Here is a 27,571-nt window from a genome sequence, read left to right on the forward strand (position 1 = left end):
CTGCAACGATATACCATCCCATCTGGTTTGCGACTATCATTTGTTTTTCAACAGGACAATGACCCAGCACACCTCCAGCCTGTGTAAGGGTTATTTGACCAAGAAGGAGAGTGATGGAGTGCTGCATCAGATGACCTGTTCTCCACAATCACCCAACCTCAACCCAATTGAGATGGTTTGGGATGAGTTGGACCACAGAGTGAAGAAAAAGCACCCAACAAGTACTCAGCGTATGTGGGAACTCCTTCAAGACTGTTGGAAAAGTATTCCAGGTGAAGCTGGTTGAGAGAATGCCAAGAGTGTGCAAAGTTGTCATCAAGGCAAAGGGTGACTACTTTGAAGAATCTCTCAAATATAAAATATATTTTGATTTGTTTAACACTTTTTTGGTTATTAAGTGATTCCAGAATATATGTTATGTCATACTTTAGATGTCTTCACTATTATTATACAATGTATAAAATAGTACAAATAAAGTAAAACCTTTGAATGAGTAGGCGTGTCCAAACTTTTGACTGCTACTGTATTCCTGAGTCAAAAGTTATGGTTAATACCGTGATTTAATATTACAAAAAATAATCATATTGACTTGAGAGTATATAATGTGGTGTTTTAGTTAAGTGAGCAGTGAGTCTGTGTCTGGCTGAGAGCACCATGATCTTGTTGTCCCTGGTCAAAGGGCTCCTCTCTCTGCAGGCAGAGAGGCAGAGAGAGAGATAGGGCTGGTTAAAGTTTAACCCTGCAGGCTCATAAAGCAGCTGCGGGACAGTGAACCTTTGGAGTTTGATATGATGTGATGACAGAATCACCCCAGTGACACGTTGCTAAATTCCCCAGAATGAAGGACTGAGTCTTCCGGGTGTTGATCTCTGGAATTGCTCAGGTAAGCTTTGCTCCCTAACTCTTCCTTGCTGTGTGTCTGCTGCTTTGAAGTCTTGTAAAAAAAAAAGAAGCTCCCCTTGGAGATCTGCTCTCTTAGCACTGGGGATGTTTTTCATGTGACAGATCTAACTGATCACCTGTGGTCAAATGTTGTGTTGGGTGACTCGTATGGTTCTGAGGACACGGTCAAGGTAAGAAAGCAGAGGGAGAGGGAGGCACGGTTAGATGGTTTCATGTAGATGTTTGGAAACATCTTTGATTCAAACAGTGGGGTGTCATTTTCTGTTAATCGTGTTGATGTTGAAGGTGTCACATGTGTGACATGCCTGGCGGGGAAAAGCCACATTTGAAATGGTCATTTTAATTCAGTCGTTTATACTTTTGTAGCCGGTATATCATTTTTATTTGTCAATTGTTGATTCTATGACAGTAAGGGCATAGTGTTCACAGTAGGGGGCTTACCGTTTCAGATAAGACAAACTGATTAACAGTAGCTCTTTCAACTGAAATGTAATCCTATTAAATACACCTACCACTACCTACCACATACATACCGTAAGGTATGGTATGTAGGCCAGATGCCAATGAACATATGGAACCTTAGTCATAGCTCCATTTTAACTTCGAAGTCCAGTGGAAAAAACACATAACCCAGTAAACATTAAAGGGGCTTTTCTCAAAAGGAAAGATAATTCATAAAACGTGTGACTAAAGACTCCAAAAGGTATATAAGTCTGAACTATTTGATATCATTTGTATTATAAATCTTTTCGGACTAATTTTTCCAGCAGCAGCAGCGGCCAACCCAGTGGCCTTCAGCCCTGTGTGTATTTAGCCTCAGTCAACAAAGCTCCTAAAAGCAGGTACTGATCACTGCCAGATAAGCCTCCGTCTAGTTATCTTGTTTACGCAAACGGTAACCAGGCTATCGTGAAGAGAGCCCCAGACAGAGTGAGAATAAGAGAAAGAGAGAGAGTGTAATGGAGTTCTGTAGTATTATGTTCACTCAGGGCCTACCCTCATAACAACGCCTTCTCTCCAAGCCACCCAGAACAGAAATAGAACATAAAGACCGTTTTCCTCCCCAGGTGTTTACCTAGGCTTAAAGTGGCACCCGCGTAACCCAATACCTCATATTTGACAGTAGAGATTCATTGAGGGTGTTTCTTGGTCAGGGAATAGAAGAGTGATGTTGCCATGGCTGGCTGCCTACGCTAATGTTCTGCTAGCGAATGATTAGGCAATAACTCATCTCTCTAGACACAGGCCTGGAGAGTATCATAATGGCAGCTAATACTGAATTCACAGATGAAAATACATGACCTGGGTCCCAGTATTGTTACTGATGACATTGTGAACAAACAATCTGAAATCTGAAATGAGAGAGTGAAACCATATCACCTCTGGCTTGACTGTCGGTGAAGGATGGTGCTCGACCCGAGAGCAGGTCTACTCCAGTATTTCATATTTTGCCTGGTGTCTTGACATTTACAACAAAGCCTTCCAGACAGCCGTTGAGGAGAGTGATGAGGAGTGAACTGTGAAAACAAAGCCATCTGTGGGCTTGTGTGTGTTGGCAGAATTCACTTTCTTAAAGGAGAGATTGGTTTGACTGTATTTGGAAACATTTCAAGGTGAAAAAGACAGTGTGTGCATGATATCATAATTTCCGTCATGATTGGCACTTGAGAAAGTTTGAAGATCGTTTGAGTGGCCGTCACCCCTCACGTACCCTTTGACCCCTTCTGAGTGGAGCCTTGTCGTCACTAGCAGGCCTCTCTTTGATCCATATGTGTAGAAAGAAACAGAGACAGGCCTCTCAATCAGGATGGAAATGATTGCAACACTCAGAGTTGCCTGTTTACTGTATCGTCCTGATAATTTAATCAACCTCTTACCAACAAAAGAGGATTATCTTGAAGTAGCCTATAGTGTGCTAGTGTTGGGCGTCTTGTGTCTTGTGATTGGCCATTGAAAATCAAAAGGCTTGATTAAGGGACCCTTATTCAAAGCTGTTGCATAAATACTTCATGTATGTCTTATGTAACAGTACATGAGAGAGTGGGGTGGAATAGATTGAGACAAAAGTGGCCTCAGTGGTGGTCTGCTGTTCCTGTGGTTGGCTGAGTTTCGTTAATAATTACATAGCTGTCCTTGACAGGGAACTGAATGAAATAGGCTTCTCTCTACATGTCGTCATGACATGGAGCAATGGCATTAGTGCATAACAACTGAGTACATGTTGGAGGTGCTATTCAGCCAAAATCATACCTGATCATTCTGTAAAGGTAATCATTCTGTAAAGGTTACCATTCTGTAAAGGTAATCATTCTGTAAAGGTAATCATTATGTAAAGGTTACCATTCTGTAAAGGTAATCATTCTGTAAAGGTAATCATTCTGTAAAGGCAATCATTCTGTAAAGGCTAAATTGTACTTATGAGCAAATGTTTCTCACAATACAGAGCACAATTGTCTTGCTATAAGTGTGATACATTACTGAAGGTCTGAACCAGTTCAAGAGATTATGCCTAAAAAGTGAAAATAGTCACAAAAGAAGGCTTAGGCATGGTAACAGTGTGATTTGGTGACCTATTGAGCTCCAGTTCAGTCAGGTAACTGTATGGGTTGTTCAGCGATGTCACTGATGTGTTCTGAATTGTGATTTAATTTCAGTGAGCACCCCTAATTTTGCTGATTTATTGCTGACAATCGCTCTCAATGGAATCTAATCAAAAATCCGGGGATGGACTGACGGGCATGCAGAAAGAGGTGTCGCTGCGTGCACTCATTCAGCGCACAGGATATCAATTATTGCAGGTAGGAACCAGACCCCAATCATTTAGGCCTTTCACCCAGTATATGGCCAATGCACAGTGTTGGATACTATCATATGGCCCCCGCACAAAAGTCATCCTTCTTTATAGAGTTTGTGTGCAATGAAGTGGGGCTCTGATAAAATCCAATGCCTATCCATCAGTTTCAAACCTATTTTCGCTTGGCCTCGATCATGACAAGTGATAATGGGGCACCACCCTGTGGTGGAAGAGACAAACGACTGGATCCCTTTGGCCGTTATTGCTGCAGTCTGGCCCCTGGCAATTTCATTTGATTGGTGATTCTACAGCTCATACTTTATTGCTATGCGGATTGTCTGGGCAATTTGTGGACAACTACAAGATCATACCAAATGAAGATATCAGGGAGATTTCTATATGAATGCTCAAATCTCTCATTCGGAATGAAACCTGCATTACAAAAGGGCTTTGAAGTGGTAGGAAATCCTTACAAACCCTGTGCTGCTGGTTACTCATTCCAGTTGTGTCCACAGGAGAATGGTCAGAGGAGGTACGGCGGGCCCCCTCCAGGCTGGGAAGGCCCTCCCCCAGAGAGGGGCAGTGAGATCTTTGTGGGGAAGCTACCCAGGGACCTCTTCGAGGATGAGCTGGTCCCCCTCTGTGAGAAAGTAAGAGATGTTTGCCGACTTAAAACGGTTGCCAAAGTGTAACCTGTTGTATGTCCTTGTTTTCAAAATAAATCCCCTTTCTACCCACAGTTTGGGAAGATCTATGAGGTCCGGATGATGATGGACTTCAACGGCAATAATAGAGGATATGCATTTGTTACCTTCACCACCAAAAATGAAGCTAAGACCGCCATGAAACAGCTCAATAACTATGAAATCAGGTAAGCAATCACATGACACAATGAAATGAAATGGAGAAAAAGCCCTGTGAAGCCTAATGGTCAGCTACCAGAAACATATGCCTGAGTCATGGAAAACTCATTGCAGGACTACGAACACTCTCTTCATCAGCATGCAGCAAAGATATCGGATTTCATTGTGTACATTGTTGACAAACTAAATCAATCTTCCCATTCAATTCAATCTGTTTCCTCTCCAGGAACGGAAGACTCCTAGGAGTGTGTGCCAGTGTGGACAACTGTCGTCTGTTTGTGGGGGGTATCCCCAAATCCAAGAAGAGAGAGGAGATCCTGATGGAGATGAAGAAAGTGACAGATGGGGTGTTGGAGGTGATTGTTTACCCCAGTGCTGCGGACAAGACCAAGAACAGGGGCTTCGCCTTTGTGGAGTACGACAGTCACCGTGCTGCAGCCATGGCCAGGAGGAAACTACTGCCAGGTACTGGGCCCTTATTTTATACTATTAACAGTCATAGTACTGAGAATCGCAGTCAGTCTAAAAACAGCATCATTGTAACATAATCCTATGGAAGGATATAGTATATCATATTGGATGATAACTTTGAGACTTTTGACTATGAAAACCAATTTGGGTCTTACGACTTTGGGTGGGCTGATTGGCTGAAATGTTGAACTTCCTGATCTTCTTCCCCAGGGAGGATCCAGCTGTGGGGACACGCCATCGCTGTGGACTGGGCGGAGCCTGAAGTGGAAGTGGACGAGGACACCATGGCAACGGTGAAGATTCTCTATGTGAGGAACTTGATGCTGGCTACTACAGAAGAGACCATCGAGAAGGAGTTCAACAGCATCAAACCAGGCAGGTTCAGTTACAGTACAGCCGGATAGTGTGTCACGTTTGGGTTCAACAACGAGTTTCTGTACGTGACCGTGTGTTGTAATGGGGTTGATAAGCGGATGTATGTTAACGATCCACAGGTGCTGTAGAGAGAGTGAAGAAGATCAGAGACTACGCCTTTGTCCATTTCACCCAGAGAGAGGACGCGATAAGCGCCATGGACGCAGTGAACGGAAAGGTATAATCTCTAACACTTTCTCTCTCGCGGGCCTCTCTCTCGCACCGGTCTATCCCAGGACATGTAATGTTATGACGACACGTGCTTCTATCTAAAGTGACTCCCAGTTAACCATACACGCAATATCAATACATGCAACTCATGTGGGAATCAAACTCACATCAGAGTCAGGCTCCAGCCACTCAGCCACCAGAACCAAGCAATATCACACAACAATGCACGATCCAGCCACACAACAATGCACGATCCAGCCACACAACCATCCTCTACACTGAACAGTTACTAAATGTCAACTCCTCCCCTAGCTGGTGGATGGCTCTCCCGTGGAGGTGACCCTGGCCAAGCCGGTGGATAAGGACAACTATGTGCGCTACACCCGGGGTACAGGTGGCCGAGGTGGGGCCCTGCTCCAGGGGGAGTACACCTACACACTGGGCCAGGTGTATGATCCCTCAGCAGCCTACCTGGGTGCCCCAGTGTTCTACGCCCCACAGGCATATGCTGCTATTCCTAATCAGTTCCGCTTCCCCAGTGCCAAGGGGCATGTGGGTGGCCGTGGCCTGGTGCGCACACCCTCGGTTAGAGGTGGGTACCCTCTCTCTGCTTCCTCTCCACAGACAATCAGTGAGACACAAATATATATGGCAATTTATCTACCAATCTTTGTCTTTGAGTACCTGACTTGATCAATGGTATCTGCTATAATCACTTGAGAGATCCAAATCCAACCAGCCTCGATGGGTAGATTCCAACATCAGCACTTCACTGAAAGATTAAACTGAAATGACTTTGGTCTAAATTGCAATGAATGGTTTTAATCACAGCATGTTCTAAAATACTTAATTCAAATGTTAAACAAGGCTGGAACTAAATACACATTTTGCAATGATACAGTATATTTTCTTTCATTTATGTCTATGTTTGATCTCCTAATAGAGATAAGTTACCCATTTTCATGCATTTAGCACTGTACTGCTTTATTTATAGTAGAAAGCAATTTGGGATGTCTGACTCATTTAAAATGTGCTCTCCATGGCTGCATATTACAGTCTAGTATGACAAGTGCGATCATTCAATTAAGTTGGATTTGGGGGGAATTGAACATGTTGAAAATGGAATCACTGAAATGAATGACGACCCAAAAAAATAATCAAAATAACGCCACAGCTTTAAGCGGTGAAAATGAGAATCGCTGTACTGTGCCGGCCTGGATGACACCATAATCAGTGTTTACATCGTCTTGATGGCCCCCAGGTGATTTCTGGTGATTTTGATTGGATTTAATGCCTTCTTGCATTCCTAGAAATTTACATGAATGTACCTGTAGGGGCAGCGGGGGTGCGCGGAATGGGTGGTCGCGGATACCTTGCCTACGCAGGTGTAGGCCGAGGCTGTGCCACCTACCAACTAAAGACAGACAAGCACCCCGACGACAAGCTCTTTGACCTGCTGCCGGGCATGGAGCTCACGCCCATGAACCCTGTGTCTATGAAGCCTCCCGGTATCAAACATGCGCCACAGGTACACACCTCCCGGATGAGGCAATGCATGAGAACTGCATGATGAGGAACAAACACACACATGCACCCACACACTTACGTATTAGCCCTAAATAAGGTATACAGAATTCTGCTCACTCAATAATTGAATGATGCAGAAAAACAATGTCATATCATTGATTGATCTATGGATATGTATCGATTCGTATACTATCTTCCAGATCTTGGAGGATGTGTGCCAGAAGAACAACTGGGGGCAGCCAGTTTACCAGCTTCACTCTGCCATCGGACTTGATCAAAGGCAACTGTTCCTCTACAAAGTCACCATTCCGGCTCTGGCCACCCAATACCCTAATGTGTAAGAAACACAGCCATACTTTGGAGTCTACTGCACACATCAGTTATGTTTTCAGTAGTGGCTTCCTATATCGAAGGACCCCTTTGGATAACATAACCTTTAAAAGAAGTTCACCTTTTCTTTTTTTACCAAATCTGTATTTTGGATGTAAATGGCATGTTACAGAAGTGCCCAAACACCTTCTTTGCGATTCCACTTGGTTTTGACAAACGTAATCCACCAGCAATAAAACTATTCGTGCTCGTTAAGAAGTTGCAAGGGCACAGATAAAACATGAACAAAGACTCCGAAAACACCCAAACATTGTCATTTTAGAAACGGCAACGCTCTCAGTATAGCGATGCAGGTCTTTAGATGTCGCACACATGAAATTGTGTCATTCCCAACTTTATCCGCAACGTTATATTCCATGTCAGGCATGTGGTGCGTGCGACTCGAGCGATACTTCTTCCGTGTAGCTCGCGCATGCGCACACGGAAAGGTAGGCTCTAGCTCCTGGGTGGGCGACTCCAGTCCTCCAGGGCCTGATTGGTGTCACACTTTTTCTCCATCCCTAGCAAACACAGCTGATTAATCAAATTGCGTTCTAAACTGAAGATCATGATTAGGTGAGTCGAGTCACACAACATGGAAAAAACGTTGTGGATAAAGATTGTAATGACACAACCGCTGAATAAGCATGAGGAAGTCTATCGCTAGTGTGGTCAATTTCTAAAGCCAAGTGAAATCGCAAAAAGAGCAAGTGTCTGGGCTCTTCTATTACATACCATTTACATACATACAACATCAACTTCTTTAACCTTCTCTCCCTTCTTTCCTCCAGGCATCCGTTCACCCCAGCCAAGCTGTGTACAGCTGTGGACGAGGCCAAGGTTCATGCTGCGGAGCATGCCCTGCAGACCCTGGGGCTGCAGACAGAGGGCGCTGAGGCCTCCTCTGCAGCAGTAGCTGCATTCCCAGGTATGTTGTAATTTATTTATTATTTACCAAGCCAAGTCAGTTAAGAACAAATTCTTATTTACAATGATGGCCTAGGAACAGTGGGATAACTGCCTTGTTCAGGGGCAGAACGACCAATTTTTTCCTTGGCAGCTCGGGATTCCATCTAGCAACCTTTTGGTTACAGACCCAACACTCTAACCACTAGGCTACCTGCCTCCCCCAAAGGTCAATAAGACTAACCATCATCCAACCCTTTCTCTAGAGTAGGTCGCTAGCCTAGAACCACATAATGGTATACACTACATATACTAACCAAACCAAAAGGCTATCCGGCCTTCGCCGTGGCAACCCGTGGAGACGGTTATGGAGTGTTCTAAGTTCTAGTGCCACCCTGGAACCTCATTAATGACATTCTGGCAAGTGCTAGTTTGTGATAGGTTCTAGAAAATAGGTATCATACAGACACAATAACAGCAAGAAATGAGATTAAACTACTTAAATGTACGTCATTTCTCCTGATCTGCAGGTTACACAATAGCGAACACCTCAGCCTCAGTAGCTGCCTCCCAGCTCAAACAGGCTGTCACCCTGGGCCAGGACCTGACAGCATACGCTACCTACGAGGGCTATCCGGCCTTCGCCGTGGCAACCCGTGGAGACGGTTATGGAGTGTTCTAAGTTCTAGGGCCATCCTGGAACCTCGTCTGTCACCAGCATTCTTTCTTAGTATATACATTCTCAGTCTGTGTAAAACTTATGTAGTATCCATTATGTCAATTTCATTTGATTGTGTTGATCTATTTAGTGGTAGAGGACCACAATTAGATGTTGTAGAGTTAGCAAATTGTCAGAAGTAGATTGCTTATGATGTATTTTATCATTATTTTGACGGCCAATTATTTTTTCCCAAATCATCTTTTTTTATGACACAGCTGCTGGTTCATAGTGACGGACTAGTGACTTCCTTTGACCCAATAGAGGTTGTAGTGTCCCTTTCAAGTTTGTTCAATTGTCCCTAAAAGTCTTTATATTTCCTCATAAATCATTGATAGAAGTAGAGTTTGCAAATGTCAGGGATACCATTTCTGCCATAGTTTCAATGGTGACCTTTACTTTCTACCTAAATCTGCTGCAGGTGCCTTTTGATGTTGTTGCACAGTTGTACATTGTTAGACTGAAAACACTGGCGTAGTTCAGCCACTTTTGATGGTGAGATGTGTGGAAAAGGGGGTTTCTTTTCTGCTATTTGTGTCTCAGTATTTACAGATGCATACAGAGAATTTGTTTCCCTCTCTTTTCCGATGTTATAGTGTGCAGAAAATGAAAACCATCCACAAGCTGTGAAGCTGAACTGCCTATTTTAATATTTTAAGGTTTTGTTGTCTATGGAAGTCTGTGCAAACGTGTCTGTTTTAGCCATGGGATATTTATTGTAAAAAAATGTCTTTACATTGGAGTGTTAGCTATGGACGATCATCTTGAACAGAGATCGACGTCATTCTGTTTTGCTTATTCCCATTATTACCTTACACCCGACCTAGGCTTGTGAGCATGGACATTGGAAGTGTTAACACACTTATCAGGGCACGAAACGACACTGATAAATATGATAATGCCTAAGCAGTGACAGTATTAAAGTGTGTATAGCACTTAGAACGTATTTTTATACCAGAAATCCAACACTATTTGTATAGTTATATTGTTTTTGGATATTTCAAATTCTCTGTGCCTCAATAATTTCTCTGAAATCCCATAAAAGCAAATGATAAAGGGTTGAAATAAATGCAAATCTGAAATTTAAGGAGAAATGGGTACATTTTTGTGAAACTACATGTGGTACTGCTTGGGTAATTAGAACGTGTCATGAACTGCAATTGCCCATGATGAATAAACCAGCTGCATTTTGAGAACTGCTTTCTTCACTTTATTACAACTCTTTCTTTCTACATATAACTAAGAAATGTGTCACAATACTTCAAATCATTTCATTCTATAAAAGAATTAGGACTGCACATAATTACATGTGAATAAACTGATCATAAACAAATTATCTTAACTTCCATGGGAGATGAAATATAGACTAGCAATGAAGCTGCTCTCATTCAAAATCACACGTATTTTCCCCTCACACCTTGTAGAGTGTAGTCCCCATTCGGCACATGGGCTTTTTGCACGTCAACCCAAAGGCCGGTTTTGTTTTGAAGCATGGGTCTTGTTTAATGCTTTAGTACTGTACGTGCATTGTATTACATTGAAATAGAGAACATACAATCTTTATCATATCAGGGCCACTAGAAGTGCACACTATCGTCTGCCTTATTTCCACTGCTGGTCTTGTCGTATTCAAATGATCAGTGGTTAGTAATTATACGTTATTTTGGAGACTCTGAAGACATCCGACACACCCTCATACGCCATGATCACAGTCTCTAGGAATCCCTTCCGCTGTTTGTAGTGTCCAAAGTGTCGGATCCTGTAGGAGCCAGCCTGGGCTGACAGAGGGATGTGCCACTCAATGGTAGCATTGCTCTCCGCTCCATTCTTCACCCAGTGAAACCTATTGGGAAAGGAGACGAGAGGAGAGGAGAGGAGAGAGAAAAGAAAACAAGAACACGGGGGACATGAGGGGTCAGTGTCACCCTCCATTCACACCCTCCATTGAAACCCTCCCCCCACCTCCACCCCTGATGTCGTCCGGATTATGTTGATTGAGCTGTTCAAAGAGACTGTGACCTCGTTACTGTCACACAGATATATCAGGCTTTAGACTCATCATGACCACACCATGGAGGTCAGTGGACCAATGCTGACCCCATTGAACAGGGGTTGAATCTAACCCTAATTGGGCTATACAAGCTCTAAAGACCACCTCCAACCAATCATCCTGCCCAACCTACCAATGCTCCTCTCAAAAATACATGTTATGCTTTCAATTAACGTCGCAGCCGAACTCTGCCAATGAACGACCTACTCGGCCATCAATAATCTCAGTCAATTAAAATACACTGTCTACATCCTCATGATTTCTTTAGACGCATCTTGTGCGTCATTGTGAACCTGGATTTGAGCCTGTGTTTAAAGGGATACTGCGAGATTACCCAGAGTCAGATGAACTGGTGGATACCATTTTTATGTCTCTGAGTGCAGTATGAAGGAAGTTAGTGGTAGTTTCGCGAGACAACTAAGCCAACGCTAACTAGCATTAGCACAATGACTGGAAGTCTACAGGTACAGTAGCAATGCCAGCGTACCAGTAGACATCCAGTCGTTGCGCTAACGCTAGTCAGCATTGGCTCGGAAACTACCGCTAACTTCCTTCATACTGCACGAGTTCATCTGACTGGGTAAGTAGAATAATGGCTTAAAATGCCAGAATCTCACAATATCCCTTTAATAGCAGCCTGTGTGTTAAGCTGTGGTGATAATCAGATACAAGGTGCTGACTCAGCACAACATTATCAACGAGTGGTCCTTGAAAGATAAGGCCCGATGTGAATAATGCCCAATGAGCATTCTGTGCTTGTCAGATAAAATAATCAAACTGAACAGATAGATTTCCAGGTGCCGCTAATTATTACAGCGGCCATTAAAATGATATCAAGCTCTAACAAAATGGATTATGTCTGATAGAGTGTTTATGAAATAAGAAATTTGAATGAACAGTGCTCTACCTTGTCTCCCAAGATGCATCTGTGTGAACGACGTCCCAGTATGCTGTGCTGTTATGATACTTTTCCACAGTGACAAAAGTCTTGTCCCTCTGAAATGACATGGTATCAGTGATGTGCTACATACTATACAACCAAGGTATCTAAAGAAGCATAATGCCATCAATGATACTAGTTAAGTGTAAGATTGCGGCCTCACCATATCTCCTGAGTGTCTTGGATTCCCTGCAACAAATGTGACAGAAGCAACATCCCCCTACAGGAATACATTAACATCCCTTGAACTGCATTTCATATGCTGAGGAGATTCAGTATTGATGTTGTAAACAAGTTTTTTAAAAACATCAGCTCATAGCATTTTGACCAAGTCAGACTTACAACCGTGTACTCTGGGTCCACTTGCTCTAAAACCTCTCCAAACGTGGTGTTGATTGGCTTTTTGTCTACAGCCGCAGCAGGAAGCAAGCTGAACAGCTGACTGTCCTTGAAGAACGGGGGCTCAGGACCCTTGGGCAGCTCCTGCTCTTTACCCTGTGAGCATAGGAGAAGTTGAAATGCAGTCAGCTGGAAAAGGACATTCACTGTAACAGGAGCCGGTACATGTACTGTACAGATGTGGTCCTCACCTCTGCAATGGCCTTGGCCAGGCCCCTAAACTTCTGAATGTATGCAGAAAGTGTATGAGGCCCGTAGATGGTGGAAGCTCCTTCATAACGCTGGATCTGTAGAAAACAATACTCATCAGTGACTATGGGCCCTTTAGTGATCACATCAGATCAGGAGCAGTGATTTGATATCACTCAAAATCGCTTGTTCTCTCGTACCTGGTACTCCTCATAGGTGGTGATGTAATGAGTGTAGATGTTGCACAGGCCAGCGACGACCACCTCTGCGTTACTGAATGTTCCCTGGGCCTCCAGTTCCTGATCAACAAACACATACACAAGCATCATGTAATTCACAACGATGGGGCTGAAGTGGAGTAGGTCGAGAGCTTCAAGTTCCTCGGTGTCCACATCACTAAGGATTTAACATGGTCCAAACACACCAACACAATTGTGAAGAGGGTACGACAACGCCTCTCCCCCTCAGGAGGCTGAAAAGATTTGGCAAGGGCACTCCGATCTTTAGGACCTCTATAACAGGCGGTGTCAGAGTACGGCCCTAAAAATTGTCAAAGACTCCAGCCATCCAAGTCATAGACTGTTCTGTCTGCTACCGCATGGCACGCAGTACCAACAGGACCCTGAACAGCTTATACCCACAAGCCATAAGACTGTTAAATAGTAAGTTAAATAGTTAACCAAATAGATACTCGACTATCTCCATTGATCCTTTTTGCACTAACTTTTTGGACTCATCAGTGTCACATACACTGCTGCTACTGTTTACCAGTGGAGGCTCCTCAGAGGAGCAAGGGGAGGACCATCCTCCTCAGTGATTTTAATACAAATTAAAATGATTAAAAACATTAAAAAAGTTATCCTTTTTAGATAAAACTATAGTAAATATATTCACGTCACCAAATAATTGATGAAAACACACTGTTTTGCAATGGTATACAGTAGCCTCAACAGCCCTCTGTAGCGTAGCACCATGGTGTAGCCAGAGGACAGCTAGCTTCCGTCCTCCTCTGGGTACATTGGCTTCAATACAAAACCTAGGAGACACATTGTTCTCACCCCATTCCATAGACTTACACAGTAATTATGACAACTTCCAGAGGACGTCCTCCAACCTATCAGAGCTCTTGCAGCATGAACTGACATGTTGTCAACCCAATCAAAGTATCAGAAAATGAATCTAGTACAGAAAGCATAAGCTACAGCCAGTAGCTGTAGCTAAAAGCTGAAATAAATCATTCTCTCTACTATTATTCTGACATTTGAAGTGGGAAGTTTACATACACCTTAGCCAAATACATTTAAACTCAGTTCTTCACAATTCCTGACATTTAATCTGAGTAAAAATTCCCTGTTTTAGGTCAGTTAGGATCACCACTTTATTTTAAGAATGTGAAATGTCAGAATAATAGTAGAGAATGATTTATTTCAGCTTTTATTTCATTCATCACATTCCCAGTGGGTCATAAGTTTACATACACTCAATTAGTATTTGGTAGCATTGCCTTTAAATTGTTTAACTTGGGTCAAACATTTCGGGTAGCCTTCCACAAGCTTCCCACAATAAGTTGGGTGCATTTTGGCCCATTCCTCCTGACAGAGCTGGTGTAACTGAGTCAGGTTGTAGGCCTCCTTGCTCGCACACGCTTTTTCAGTTCTGCCCACACATTTTCTATAGGATTGAGGACAGGACTTTGTGATGGCCACTCCAATACCTTGACTTTGTTGTCCTTAAGCCATTTTGCTACAACTTTGGAAGTATGCTTGGAGTCATTGTCCATTTGAAAGACCCATTTGTGACCAAGCTTTAACTTCCTGACTGATGTCTTGAGATGTTGCTTCAATATACCCATATCATTTTGCTTCCTCATGAAGCCATCTTTGTGAAGTGCACCAGTCCCTCCTGCAGCAAAGCACCCCCACAACATGATGCTGCCAACCCCGTGCTTCACGGTTGGGATGGTGTTTTTCGGCTTGCAAGCCTCCCCCTTTTTCCTCCAAACATAACAATGGTCATTATGACCAAACTGTTCTATTTTTGTTTCATCAGACAGAGGACATTTCTCCAAAAAGTGCGATCTTTGTCCCCATGTGCAGTTGCAAACCATAGTCTGGCTTTTTTATAGCGGTTTTGGGGCAGTGGCTTCTTCCTTGCTGAGCGGCCTTTCAGGTTATATCAATATAGGACTCGTTTTACTGTGGATATAGATACTTTTGTAATTGTTTCCTCCAGCATCTTCACAAGGTCCTTTGCTGTTGTTCTGGGATTGATTTGCACTTTTCGCACCAAAGTACGTTCATCTCTAGGAGACAGAACGCGTCTCCTTCCTGAGAGGTGTGACATCTGCGTGGTCCCATGGTGTTTATACTTGCATACTATTGTTTGTACAGATGAACGTGGTACCTTCAGGCATTTGGAAATTACTCCCAAGAATGAACCAGACTTGTAGAGGTCTCCAATGTTTTTTCTGAGGTGTTGGCTGATTTCTTTAGATTTTCTCATGATGTCAAGCAAAGAGACACTGAGTTTGAAGGTAGGCCTTGAAATACATCCACAGGTACACCTCCAATTGACTCAAATGATGTCAATTAGCCTATCAGAAGCTTCTAAAGCCATGACATCATTTTCTGGAATTTTCCAAGCTGTTTAAAGGCACAGTCAACTTAGTGTATGTAAACTTCTGACCCACTGGAATTGTGATACAGTGAATTATAGGTGAAATAATCTGTCTGTAAACAATTGTTGGAAAGATTATGTGTGTCATGCACAAAGTAGATGTCCTAACCGACTTGCCAAAAGTATAGTTTGTTAACAAGAAATTTGTGGAGTGGTTGAAAAACGAGTTTTAATGACTCCAACCTAAGTGTATGTAAACTTCCGACTTCAACTGCGTGTTGCAAACTTTCATTCATATGCTAGGTTGTAGAAACCTCATGATTGGGTATAGGGAAAATTAGAGTATCATGTAGTAGCCTAAACCTATCGATGTTACATTGAGCTGGGTGAATGGAATATGAATGACAGTCATCCAATATGCTGCATTAGAAGAAAAAAAATATTGGCCTCCCAAATCTTGAACGGCACCGTCCACCCATGCTGTTTACTATCCATTATTTTATTCCTAGTTACAGTGCATTCTGAACGTATTTAGATCCCTTGACTTCTTCCACTTTGTTACTTATTCTAAAATTGATTACATTTCTCAACCCCTCATCAATCTACACAAAATACCCCATAATGACAAAGCAAAAAAATGAAATATAACATTTACAGAAGTATTCAGACCCTTTACTCAGTACTTTGTTGAAGCCCCTTTGGAAGCAATTACAGCCTTGAGTCTTTTTGGGATGATGCTACAAGCTTGGCACACTTGTATTTGGAGAGTTTCTCCCATGCTTTTCTGCAGATCTTCTCAAGCTCTGTCAGGTTGGATGGGGAGTGTCGCTGCACAGCTATTTCCAGGTCTCTCCAGAGATGTTCAATCGGGTTCAAGTCCGGGGTCTGGCTGGGCCACTCAAGGACATTCAGAGACTTGTCCCGAAGCCACTCCTGCGTTGTCTTGGCTGTGTGCTTAGGGTCGTTATCCTGTTAGAAGGTGAACCGTCACCCCAGTCTGAGGTCCTGAGCGCGCTGGAGCAGGTTTCATCAAGGATCTCTCTGTACTTTGCTCCCTCGATCCTGACTAGTCTCCCAGTCCCTGCCGCTGAAAAACATCCCCACAGCATGATGCTGCCACGATCATGCTTCACCGTAGGGATGGTGCCAGGTTTCCCCCAGACGTGACACTTGGCATTCAGGCCAAAGAATTCAATCTTGGTTTCTTCAGACCAGAGAATCTTTTTTCTCATGGTCTGAGAGTGTTTTTGGCTAACACCAAGCGGGCTGTCATGTGCCTTTTACTGAAGAGTCGCTTCCGTCTGGCCACTCTACCATAAAGGCCTGATTGGTGGAGTGCTGCAGAGATGGTAGTCCTTCTGGAGGTTATCCCATCTCCACAGAGGAACTCTGGAGCTCTGTCAGAGTGACCATCGGGTTCTTGGTCACCTCCGTGACCAAGGCACTTCTCCCCCGATTGCTCAGTTTTTCCGGGCGGCCAGCTCTAGGAAGAGGCTTGGTGGTTCCAAACTTCTTCCATTTAAGAATGATGGAGTCCAATATGTCCTTGGGGACCTTCAATGCTGCAGACATTTTTTGGTACCCTTCCCCAGATCTGTGCCTTGACACAATCCTGTCTCGGAGCTCTACAGACAATTCCTTTGACTTCCTGGCTTGGTTTTTGCTCTTACGTGCACTGTCAACTGTGGGACCTTATATATAGACAGGTGTGTGCCTTTCCAATCATTTGAATTCACCACAGGTGGACTCCAATCAAGTTGTAGAAACATCTCAAGGATGATCAATGGAAACAGGATGCATCTGAGCTCAATTTCGAGTCTCATAGCTAAGGGTCTGAATACTTATGTAAATAAGGTATTTCTGTTTTTTATTTTTAATGCATTTGCAAAAACCTGTTATCCCTTTGTCAGTGTGTAGACTGATGAAGGAAAAAAATATTTAATACATTTTAGAATAAGGCTGTAACGTAAAAAAAATGTGGAAAAAGTCAAGGGGTCTGAATATTTTCTGAATGCACTGTATATGTACACACCCACCTCAATTACCCGTACCCCTGCACATGGACCAGGTACTGGTACCCATATAGCCAAGTTATTGTCACTCAGTGTTGTCTTTTATTACATGTTTTACTTTTCTATTATTTCTCTATTTTCTTTCTCTCTGCATTGTTGGGGAGGGCCTTAAGTAAGCAATTCACTGTCAGTCCAAACCTGTTGTATACGAACCATGTGATTTGATAAAATGTGATTTCTATGACATACATTCATATTTAAAACATAAAGAATGCTAAAAGAATATTTGCCTTAATAAGTGGGTGTGAGTGCATGTGGTGTGCATGTGGTGTGCATGTGCCTACATTTGTATGTGTGTGATATTTGATTCTCACCTGCTTGACTGCCTCTCTTATCCTCCTTCCTGACATCGTGCTGCAACACATGGGTAAACAGAATTCAATCAATGTCTTTTAACACGTCAGCTAAACAAACACTGTCTGTTTTGTGTTGTGTGTTCTCTCTAAAGGTTGATTTGCATTGTTCTTCCAATGTGTGCCTGAATGCGTGACCAGCAACCCCAGAGTCACAACCTGTTCCATCTCAAGTCCAACTCTAACTCATTGTTGCTTAATCGCATTTTCCATGACAGCATTGTGAGGAAAATCTAATTAGGGTCTATTAGGGTTAAAAAAAAAAAAAAAAAAAAAAAAAACTAGACTGTAGTGGAAACTCACGTCATTTCTCCAGGGATAGCCACAATGGCCACAGGTCCTATGGTGAACATCTGAACGTCCACAATGCTTGGGTGCCAGGGGAGGGGCCAGGTCATCTAAGGCAGAGAACAGCACGGTTACAGTCACATTACACCGATGGTGACATCATGTACAGTATACTGACACACAGCTCTGGCTATGGAAACACAATTTGCCTATTGTAACGACACAGTTCAAGCCCATAGAAAGTCTCTGGCCGCACTTGGACCGCAATGGAAAAAGGCAGAAAGAGAACAGTGCCCACCTCTCCAGTGCTAAAGAGAATAGGTTTGGGTTGGTGGCAGTCCTGAGTCTCATTGGAGGGAGCTCCAAGCAGTGCATCTCTAATTCCGTCCCAAAATGGGTCACCCTCAACAGCTCCTGGATACATACAGCATGTACATTTCAGAACAATTCAGTACATTGAGGAGTGATTATCTACGTGACAATTATCTTAATATAGTACAATAATATACACTGAGTGTTCAAAACATTTGGAACACCTTCCAAATATTGAGTTGCACCTCAATAACGTCGGGGCATGGACTCTACAAGGTGTCGAAAGCGTTCCACAGGGATGCTGGCCCAATGCTTCCCACAGTCGTGTCAAGTTGGCTGGATGTCCTTTGGGTGGTGGACCATTCTTGATACACACGGAAAACTGTTGAGCGTGAAAAACCCAGTAGTGTTGCAGTTCTTGACACTCAAACTGCACTTAAATACCAAAACCAAATACCAATCTACACTGATTGAAGTGGATTTAACAAGTGACATCAATAAGGGATCATAGCATTCACCTGGATTTACCTGGTCAGTCTATGTCATGGAAAGAGCATGTGTTACTAATGTTTTGTACACTCAGTGTATAATGGACATTAAAAAGCAGAGAAAGGTTTCTAACCTTGTGTGAAATTGAGGTCGCCTCCTCCGTCTGTAGTCCCTGCGGCGAAGCTGTGGCCCAGGGCTGGTTTACAGGTTCTGCCCTGATTGTGAGAGACAAGCGTCAGAATCACAAAATTCAATACATACTGTATCAAAATGAACTGGGTCAAACTTCTGCAGTTATAATAATTATAATAATAATGAGGTGGGTGCTTATATTTGTCCTATTTCATACATGTACAAGTGTGTATTAATACGCATGTGTGAATTGAAAATGTGTTTTTTTGCACATCCCAAATCTTCCTGAGACACCCTCAGAGAGTGGGGTCACGGCCAGTGCCTGCCATAATCAAGGCGACCCTGGAGCAATTAGGATTAAGTGTCTTGCTCAAGGGCACATCGACAGATTTTTCAGTTATATCACACTGCAGTCGACATCAGGGAATAATATTATCCTTAATACTTCCAGCATTATCTCTGATGTTGATAAAGCAAGGCACCATAAAAGTCAATGCCTAGAACATCCTCTTAGTGTTTCAAGATAAAGAGTGAGGCAGAGGTGAGAAGTTGAATCAAGGGCATTCTTTGTTACTTGCGACACACTTTTTGGTTTGGCTCCCTGTGTGCTCTTACAGGTCCAGAGGTTAGGTTGAGAATTAAGGTTAGGGTTTCTCACTGTGTGTGTAGAGTTTAGCTGGACGGTCACGTCAGTCATATTCACCCACTGATGGGCTGCATGGAGGGGCCCACGAACCTCCTGTCTGGCCTTACCATACAGATCCTTCAGGGGGCAGACAACAATATAACAGGCATTTACAGTTTAGTCATTTAGCAGATACTCTTATCCAGAGCTACTTACAGGGTAATTAGCATGAAGTGCCTTGCTCAAGGGCACATCAACAGATGTTTCGCCTAGTCTGCTCGGGGATTCGAACCAGCAACCTTTCGGTTACTGGCCAACGATCTTGACCCTTAGGTTACCTAGATATGGATCATCAACTCAACTAATCTCTTGATGGAGAAGATAAACATCTATCCACGTAATTGGTTTCTCAGCGAGGCAAAGTTGTTTCACAGATCATGGACTTAAAATGGGCATATCACTCATAGTGACCGGTAAGATGTCTTACCTTTGCCCTTTTGAAAATGTTCTCTCCTATGATCTTGGTGTTGTTGAACATGTCAGATCCTGCCGGACCCAGCGCAACACACATTTTTAGCTGGAAAACATCACACAAGAGGTGGTGTACATAGGTTGGAGCGGTAGTGTTTTTTTGCTATGGATTCTATGCGAACATAAACTTTGAATTTGCACAGAACGTAAACATGCTGATGCTGTTCAGTAAACATCTGCTACAGTATTCCATGGAGTACTCCTATTGTTTTGTGTCTGCCGTACACACCCCTCCGATGGGACAGGAGCTGTTGAGGTAATCACAGGGGAGTCCAGTGTTGGCACAGAATGGCCCTCTGATGTTTGGGCTGGCGTCTCCCAGGTTAGAAGAGGCAAAGGCTGCCACAAACGGCCCCTGGAACAAGACAGTGTCACACATACAAATGGAGTAAGGCGTCCTTCACATACAGTACCAGTCAAAACTTTGGACACACCTACTCTTTCGTTTTTTTTTTTTGTGTGACTATTTTCTACATTGTAGAATAATAATGAAGACATCAAAACTATGAAATTATCACATATGGAATCATGTAGTAACCAAAAAAGTGTTAAACAAATCAAAATATATTTTACATTTTTCAAAGTAGCCACCCTTTGCCTTGATGACAGCTTTGCACACTCTTGACATTCTCTCAATCAGCTTCACCTGGAATGCTTTTCCAACAGTCTTGAAGGAGTTCCCACATATGCTGAGCACTTGTTGGCTGCTTTTCCTTTCACTCTCCGGTCCAACTCATCTCAAACCATCTCAATTGGGTTGAGGTCAGGTGATTGTGGAGGCCAGGTCATCTGATGCAGCACTCCATCACTCTCCGTCTTGGTCAAATAACCCTTACACAGCCTGGAAGTGTGTTGGGTCAATTTCCTGTTGCATCCCCACATCGTCACACCTCCTCCTCCATGCTTCACGGTGGGAACCACACATGCGGAGATCTTCCGTTCACCTACTCTGCGTCTCACAACGACACGGCGGTTGGAACCAAAATTCTCCAATTTGGACTCCAGACAAATTTCCACCGGTCTAATGTCCATTGCTCGTGTTTCTTGGCCCAAGCAAGTCTCTTCTTCGTATTGGTGTCCTTTAGTAGTGGTTTCTTTGCAGCAATTCGACCATAAAGGCCTGATTCACGCAGTCTCCTCTGAACAGTTGATGTTGAGATGTGTCTGTTCCTTGAACTCTGTGAAGCATTTATTTGGGCTGCATTTTCTGAGGCTGGTAACTTATCCTCTGCAGCAGAGGTAACTTTGGGTTTTCCTTTCCTGTAGCGGTCCTCATGAGAGCCTGTTTCAACTTAGCGCTTGATGGATTTTGCGACTGCACTTGAAGAAACTTTCAAAGTTCTTGAAATTTTCCGGATTGACTGACCTTCATTCATCATGAAGTAATGATGGACTGTCATTTCTCTTTGCTTATTTGAGCTGTTTTTGCCATAATATCGACTTAGTCTTTTACCAAATAGGGCTATCTTCTGTATACCACCCCTACCTTGTCAAAACACAACTGATTAGTTCAAACGCATTAACTTCTTACGGCTGAAATCCCGTTAACGGGATCAATATGACAACAGCCAGTGAAAGTGCAGGGCGACAAATTCAAACAACAGAAATCTCATAATTAAAATTCCTCAAACATACAAGTATTATACACGATTTTAAAGATAAACTTGTTGTTAATCCCACCACAGTGTCCGATTTCAAAAAGGCTTTACGACGAAAGCATACCATGCGATTATGTTAGGTCAGCACCTAGTCACAGAAAAGCACAGCCATTTTTCCAGCCAAAGATAGGAGTCACAAAAAGCAGAAATAGAGATAAGATTAATCACTAACCTTTGATGATCTTCATCAGATGACACTCATAGGACTTCATGTTACACAATACATGTATGTTTTCTTCGATAAAGTTTATATTTATATCCAAAAATCTCAGTTTACATTGGCGCGTTATGTTCAGTAATGTTTTGCTTCCAAAACATCCGGTGATTTTGCAGAGAGCCGGATAATAATAAACATTGATAAAAGATACAAGTGTTATGCATGGAATTATAGATAAACTTCTCCTTAATGCAACCGGCTGTGTCAGATTTTAAAAAATCTTTACGGAAAAAGCACACCATGCAATAATCTGAGTACAGCGCTCAGGCACCAAAACAAGCCATACAGATACATGCCATGTTGTGGAGTCAACAGAAGTCAGAAATAGCATTATAAATATTCACTTACCTTTGATGATCTTCATCAGAATGCACTCCCAGGAATCCCAGTTCCACAATAAATGTTTGTTTTGTTCGATAAAGTCCATCATTTATGTCCAAATACCTCCTTTTTGTTTGCGCGTTTAGTTCACAAATCCAAATTCATGAGGCGCAGGCACTTAGTCCAGACGAAAAGTCAAAAAAGTTATATTACAGTTCGTAGAAACATGTCAAACGATGTATAGAATCAATCTTTAGGATGTTTTTAACATAAAACTTCAATAATGTTTCAACCGGACAATTCCTTTGTCTTTAGAAAGGAAAAGGAACGCAGCTAACTCTCACGGGCGCACGCCTGACTGAGCTCATGGCATTCTGCCAGACACCTGACTCAAACAGCTCTTATTCTCTCCCCCTTCACAGTAGAAGCCTGAAACAAGGTTCTAAAGACTGTTGACATCTAGTGGAAGCCTTAGGAAGTGCAATCGGACCAAATGTTACACTGTATATTGGATAGGCAAAGACTTGAAAACCTACAAACTTCAGATTTTCCACTTCCTGGTTGCATTTTTTTCTCAGGTTTTTGCCTGCCATATGAGTCCTGTTATACTCACAGACATCATTCAAACAGTTTTAGAAACGTCAGCGTGTTTTCTATCCAAATCTACTAATAATATGCATATCTTAGCTTCTGGGCCTGAGTAGCAGGCAGTTTACTCTGGGCACCTTATTCATCCAAGCTACTCAATACTGCCCCCCAGCCATAAGAAGTTAAGGAAAGAAATTCCACAAATTAACAAGACACACCTGTTAATTGAAATGCATTCCAGGTGACTACCTCATGAAGCTGGTTGAAAGAACGCCAAGAGTGTGAAAAGCTGTCATCAAGGCAAAGGGTGGCTACTTTGAAGAATCTAAAATATATTTTGATTTGTTTAACACTTTTTTGGTTACTACATGATTCCATAATATTTGTTATTTCATAGTGTTGATGTCTTCACTATTATTATGTAGAAAATAGTAAAAAATAAATGAGTAGGTGTGTCCAAACTTTTGACTGGTACTCTATATATTCCATATATTACACAATGTAATATACGTAATACATTTCATATACATATTTATTTTGTTTTCATGTCCCATGAATGTAAGTTTCCAAAATCACTTTATTAATCAATACTTGAAATGTTCCCAGCTCTAATGAACTCATACCCCAATTTAGCTTATCAAAGCCAAGTTTTGCATATGTAAGCAGTCTGAAAGTTTTGATTTTGTTAAAGAAAGAAATCAAAGCTCAGCTCTCGAGTGATTGTGGAGAGCTAGGTTTAATCAACTTGCATAGCGGAGAACTGCATTAACATGATTTAATTACAGAAGTTAAGTTTATTACACATTCAGCCCAAAAGTGCAGAAAAATAACATTTAGATTGGCTCTATTTATTTGTTCCACACAGGCTCTCAACAGACTCGAGTCACTCTCCCAACACACACATTCAATCATTCTGTAGTTGCAATGGGGAAACGGCCAACAGCCACCACGTCTCTATTATACTAAATATGAAAATGTTGATTGGACAAGGATAATGAAACCTCACCTCTCCAGGCAAGAAGCCAATGTTTTTCTCCTGCTCCAGTAGGTAAGAGGCATAGCCCATGTTATCACTGCTGACCATCTGATTGGTGTAGTTCATACTGACAGCATGGACAGCGAACCAGCTGAAAGTGACAGTGCCATATGTCAATGGGTCTGATAAATGTGAACCAACGGGTCAGAGGGCCTCAGAGACATTTCACTGCCAGTCTCATAAGTCATTATAGCCAGATTTTGGCAACCAACAGGCCACAGGTTGGTTTTGTATGATGCACATAAGAGGTGGAAACGTGTTTCCTTTTACCTGAGCATGCCCATACCATCTCCATCCAGGTCTGTGAACTTCAGAAGTGTGACCTGCTTGTCTGTGTTGGATTTATACCTGTAAAAGGTTGTATGATTGAGAGTCTACAATACAAACCAATTTCTGAAACATTCATTAATATGAACAAGCCTGGTCTACAAGCTATATCCTGTATTTATACTTTGTGAGCTACAGTATAAAAAAAATGGTACAAACATACTTGTTCCTCTCCTCTGCAGGGTTGTTGAGGTAGGAGTGAGGACTTCTGTTTAGGTTGCTCTCCTCGAGCTCTCCTTTGCTCATGTAGATTCTCCCAGGTTTTATATTCCTGTGTGCTATAGCAATGCTCTAAGTGGACACATAAGGTTTTATTGTCAAACCGCAAACTCCAACAGCATTTTCACTAGTTCATCCATTTTATTGTATTAGATACCATATATAGCGAAGTAATGCAACTCAAGTACTGTAATGCATAAAACGTGATCAATATAGTCAACTTGAGGCAGTACGATATATGGATTTATATATTGCAGTCAGGAGTGACATAGGGACAGGCACCTTGACAATTCCATTGACGATGGCTTTGATGGAGGGTTTGATGTAACCTTTACTAGTGATCATGAAGAGGGTGTATTGGAAGTACCCACCCAGACCAGAGTGTGTGTGGGTGCCGCTCAGAATCACGTTGTCCTGTCTGTACAGGTTACCATATTTCACCTCAAGTTCCTTCAGCACCTAAAACACATTGCATTGGATGAGACAACACTGACTACTAATTCAAACGTATGCATTTTTTGAGTGTGTTTTATAGTGCATTTGCATTCTCCATTTCCGTCAGCCTCCTCCTTGATTCTGAAAGCTAATAGAGCTTAACGTGTGTGTGTGTAGTTCGGTACACTGTAGCTCACCTCCAGCCGTAGCCTCTGAGAGACCATGCCGATGTCAGCTGTCACAAACACCACCCTCTTGCTCCCATTATCCACAATAAAGGCCCTGCTGAAGAGGCGTGTGTGGATACCCGCAGCAGTCTGCTCCAAGTTCGCATAGCCCATCTGGAATGAAGATATACCATTAACTTCCCTGGTTTATGGCATTGTAAATGCAAACTGTAAACAACTAAAAACGAGGACTCCTTATCATAGATCTCATCTCATTGTCTCATCATAAATGCTATTACAGATTCTTATCAGGTATTTCTCAATGTGGGTGGGTCAATCTCAGCCACATCTCCATGACAATGATTTGTGAGCATACAAGAGACGCCACTAGTGTAATGCAAGAAGCATGCATGACTTTTTATGAAATAGTCAAGAAAATACAAAAATAAATAAAACTTCAGTTCCGGGGTCCTGAAGGACCGTTGCCACTCACCAGGGGGACATCCCCAGGGGGTCCTGTGCAGTCTGCTCTGCCCACCCCTATGAGGTATGGGTTCTCATGTGGTCCTGCAGTAGGACTTACTGTAGGCTCTGGTTCCTCTGTAGTCAAAAAACATTACACATCAGTTGTTCATACCATCAAAAATAAACACATGTTTCTGAATTAGACTTTTATAAATAAAAGGAATGTAGATTTCATTTTTGGCAGTCATGTGGTCAAGGAACGTTTACTCGTATTCGTAAATAAACAACATGATAAACCCCTGCTATCTCGCACTAAAATAACAAACTGCCCACATGCGCAAAAGCAGACAAGCGGACATGAACTCTTACGCAATCGGTCTTCCCAGTGGACGGCCATGACTGAGATGAGCCCCACAGATACTGCGGTCATGACCACAAACAGGACCATGAGGGTGACTTCGAGGGTGCTCAGGCCACAGCACACCGTTTTCCCCCGAGCCATGGCCCAACGCTAAGCATAACAGACATTGTGGTAAGAATGTTAATAGAGGCACTTCTTAGAAATGTGAGAAGTGCTTCATGAACGAAAGTCATTCAGCTTAAAGCTTGACAGAAGCACACTAATGATACGCTTGTATTAGAAAATTATAGCAAATAGAAGAAAGAAACGGTTATTGAAAAACGTAATAAAATCTGTTAATGCTGCATCATTTCATTCCGTTTTTTTGCATGGATTTATTTTGCAACTGGACAGAAAAGTGGAAACTGGCTAAATTGACAATATTCCCCAAGCAATCACAACTGTTGAAGCTCCAATTCTTTCAAACATTGAATGACATTCCAAGATAACAACAGTCAATAGCAGAATCATTTCTAGTTCACTGCAGAATGACACGTCATAGCACACCACGAGAGCATAACGGGTGTTTGTCATGGAGTAGAAAATGCCATTACCCGTACATAAGAATCCCATTTCAACGTAGCAAAGCAACATGGTAAAAGCATGTCATACTCACATATTGTTTACACGCTCCTTAAGCAAAGGATCAATATCTTCAGGAGAAAAAGACAACACAAATGGAATTGTGTCTAACAGACCGACAAGGTTATAGTGTACAGTCCTGGAACTAAGGTAACATGACTTGACTGATATTTTTTTTACAGCCTGTATTGAAAACAACCCATTCGTACAATAAAATAAATCTCAGCCTTGTCCAAGGGTGGCTTTGTTACATAACTATTAGATATCACTTAGAAGTATTTTTCATTCCAAAGGTCATAGATGCATATGGTTGATTACATAGTGAAATAATATACACGTGACCAAACTGAGCAGAGAAAGATCACTTCTTCAGTACATACATACAACAATCACAGATTAAGTGTGCTACATAGGATTTATTTCCTATCGGATACATTTTTCCCATGGTTACACCACAATCAGCTCTTCTCATTGGGTGGTTAACAGGACAGTTCTGAGGTATACATTTCATTTGAGGAGAGGGGCATTTGGGTCAGTCTTCATCAGTAAGCAGAGACATTGTCATGACCCCTCAATTAAACCTCACTGTGTTAACCTCTCTTAACCTACAATTTGGTCAAAGGACAGCCCACACAATGCAGCTATTTGGCATAATAGGCAAGAAATTACATGACATGGAGAGTCTAATATTCCCCTAACAGAGAAAAACACAAGCAATAATCAATGTAATAAATAAATCAATAGAAAATAAGAAATTAGTCAGAATTTATTTTTTCAAACATGATTGCCTTGGAAAGACACTGAATGGATTCAAAGAATTACATGATTCTTTACATTCAGAAACAAGGAGAAAATGTAATGGAGTCATAATTGTTCAAGTGTGTGCGTGCTATATCGGTGATCAGCATCAGGATAATTCAAGCATCGTCCTATCTGTTCCAGTCTAAACACTGATGTATAACTTTAAAACGGTCATTCAATTCAACATGAATACATTAGTGAGGACACTGCTACACTTACTATA

The 27,571-nt window shown here is 42.3% G+C and overlaps 2 protein-coding genes across 5 annotated transcripts; one reads left to right on the forward strand and one right to left on the reverse strand.

Moving 5' to 3' along the window:
• Positions 1 to 757: 757 nt before the first annotated feature.
• On the forward strand, positions 758 to 10,329 carry LOC120029583 (APOBEC1 complementation factor-like). Of its 4 annotated transcripts, none has more exons than XM_038974857.1 (12): positions 758 to 883; positions 3,558 to 3,701; positions 4,213 to 4,347; positions 4,438 to 4,568; positions 4,787 to 5,025; positions 5,242 to 5,406; positions 5,526 to 5,623; positions 5,929 to 6,208; positions 6,927 to 7,144; positions 7,344 to 7,480; positions 8,304 to 8,440; positions 8,949 to 10,329. In XM_038974857.1, exons 2-12 carry the CDS (start codon positions 3,603 to 3,605, stop codon positions 9,098 to 9,100), a joined length of 1,791 nt encoding a protein of 596 aa, XP_038830785.1. In that variant the 5' UTR covers positions 758 to 883; positions 3,558 to 3,602; the 3' UTR covers positions 9,101 to 10,329. The 4 variants fall into 4 exon arrangements, with proteins under 4 accessions (XP_038830785.1, XP_038830787.1, XP_038830788.1 ...); XM_038974859.1 differs by having other exon boundaries at positions 6,951 to 7,144; XM_038974858.1 differs by lacking the exon at positions 758 to 883 and adding an exon at positions 957 to 1,073 and having other exon boundaries at positions 8,949 to 9,100.
• A 1-nt stretch (position 10,330) lies between these two features.
• On the reverse strand, positions 10,331 to 26,808 carry asah2 (N-acylsphingosine amidohydrolase 2). The gene is made up of 21 exons (XM_038974856.1): positions 26,582 to 26,808; positions 25,935 to 26,076; positions 25,594 to 25,700; positions 25,131 to 25,274; positions 24,781 to 24,957; positions 24,443 to 24,570; positions 24,223 to 24,300; positions 23,923 to 24,043; positions 20,362 to 20,487; positions 20,089 to 20,178; positions 19,635 to 19,739; positions 18,978 to 19,059; positions 18,342 to 18,457; positions 18,059 to 18,153; positions 17,717 to 17,756; positions 12,915 to 13,013; positions 12,717 to 12,812; positions 12,469 to 12,621; positions 12,290 to 12,346; positions 12,094 to 12,182; positions 10,331 to 10,979 (listed from the first exon to the last, which is right to left on the reverse strand). Exons 2-21 carry the CDS (start codon positions 26,065 to 26,067, stop codon positions 10,781 to 10,783), a joined length of 2,235 nt encoding a protein of 744 aa, XP_038830784.1. The 5' UTR covers positions 26,068 to 26,076; positions 26,582 to 26,808; the 3' UTR covers positions 10,331 to 10,780.
• Positions 26,809 to 27,571: the final 763 nt, after the last annotated feature.

Source organism: Salvelinus namaycush, chromosome 35 (assembly GCF_016432855.1).
Source record: "Salvelinus namaycush isolate Seneca chromosome 35, SaNama_1.0, whole genome shotgun sequence".
In the NCBI taxonomy this organism is placed as follows: Eukaryota; Metazoa; Chordata; class Actinopteri; order Salmoniformes; family Salmonidae; genus Salvelinus; species Salvelinus namaycush.

What these genes read in the sequence shown, in the direction of transcription:
- asah2 (XM_038974856.1), bottom strand. Translation starts at nt 26,067, where the DNA reads ATGGCTCGGGGGAAAACGGTGTGCTGTGGCCTGAGCACCCTCGAAGTC. An exon ending in GATGGTATGGGCATGCTCAG is followed by an intron (nt 24,044 to 24,222) that starts GTAAAAGGAAAC and finishes TGTCACTTTCAG; the next exon opens with CTGGTTCGCTGTCCATGCTG. An exon ending in TAAGAGAGGCAGTCAAGCAG is followed by an intron (nt 13,014 to 17,716) that starts GTGAGAATCAAA and finishes TTTGTTGATCAG; the next exon opens with GAACTGGAGGCCCAGGGAAC.
- LOC120029583 (XM_038974857.1), top strand. Translation starts at nt 3,603, where the DNA reads ATGGAATCTAATCAAAAATCCGGGGATGGACTGACGGGCATGCAGAAA. An exon ending in TGGTCCCCCTCTGTGAGAAA is followed by an intron (nt 4,348 to 4,437) that starts GTAAGAGATGTT and finishes TTCTACCCACAG; the next exon opens with TTTGGGAAGATCTATGAGGT. An exon ending in GTATCAAACATGCGCCACAG is followed by an intron (nt 7,145 to 7,343) that starts GTACACACCTCC and finishes ACTATCTTCCAG; the next exon opens with ATCTTGGAGGATGTGTGCCA.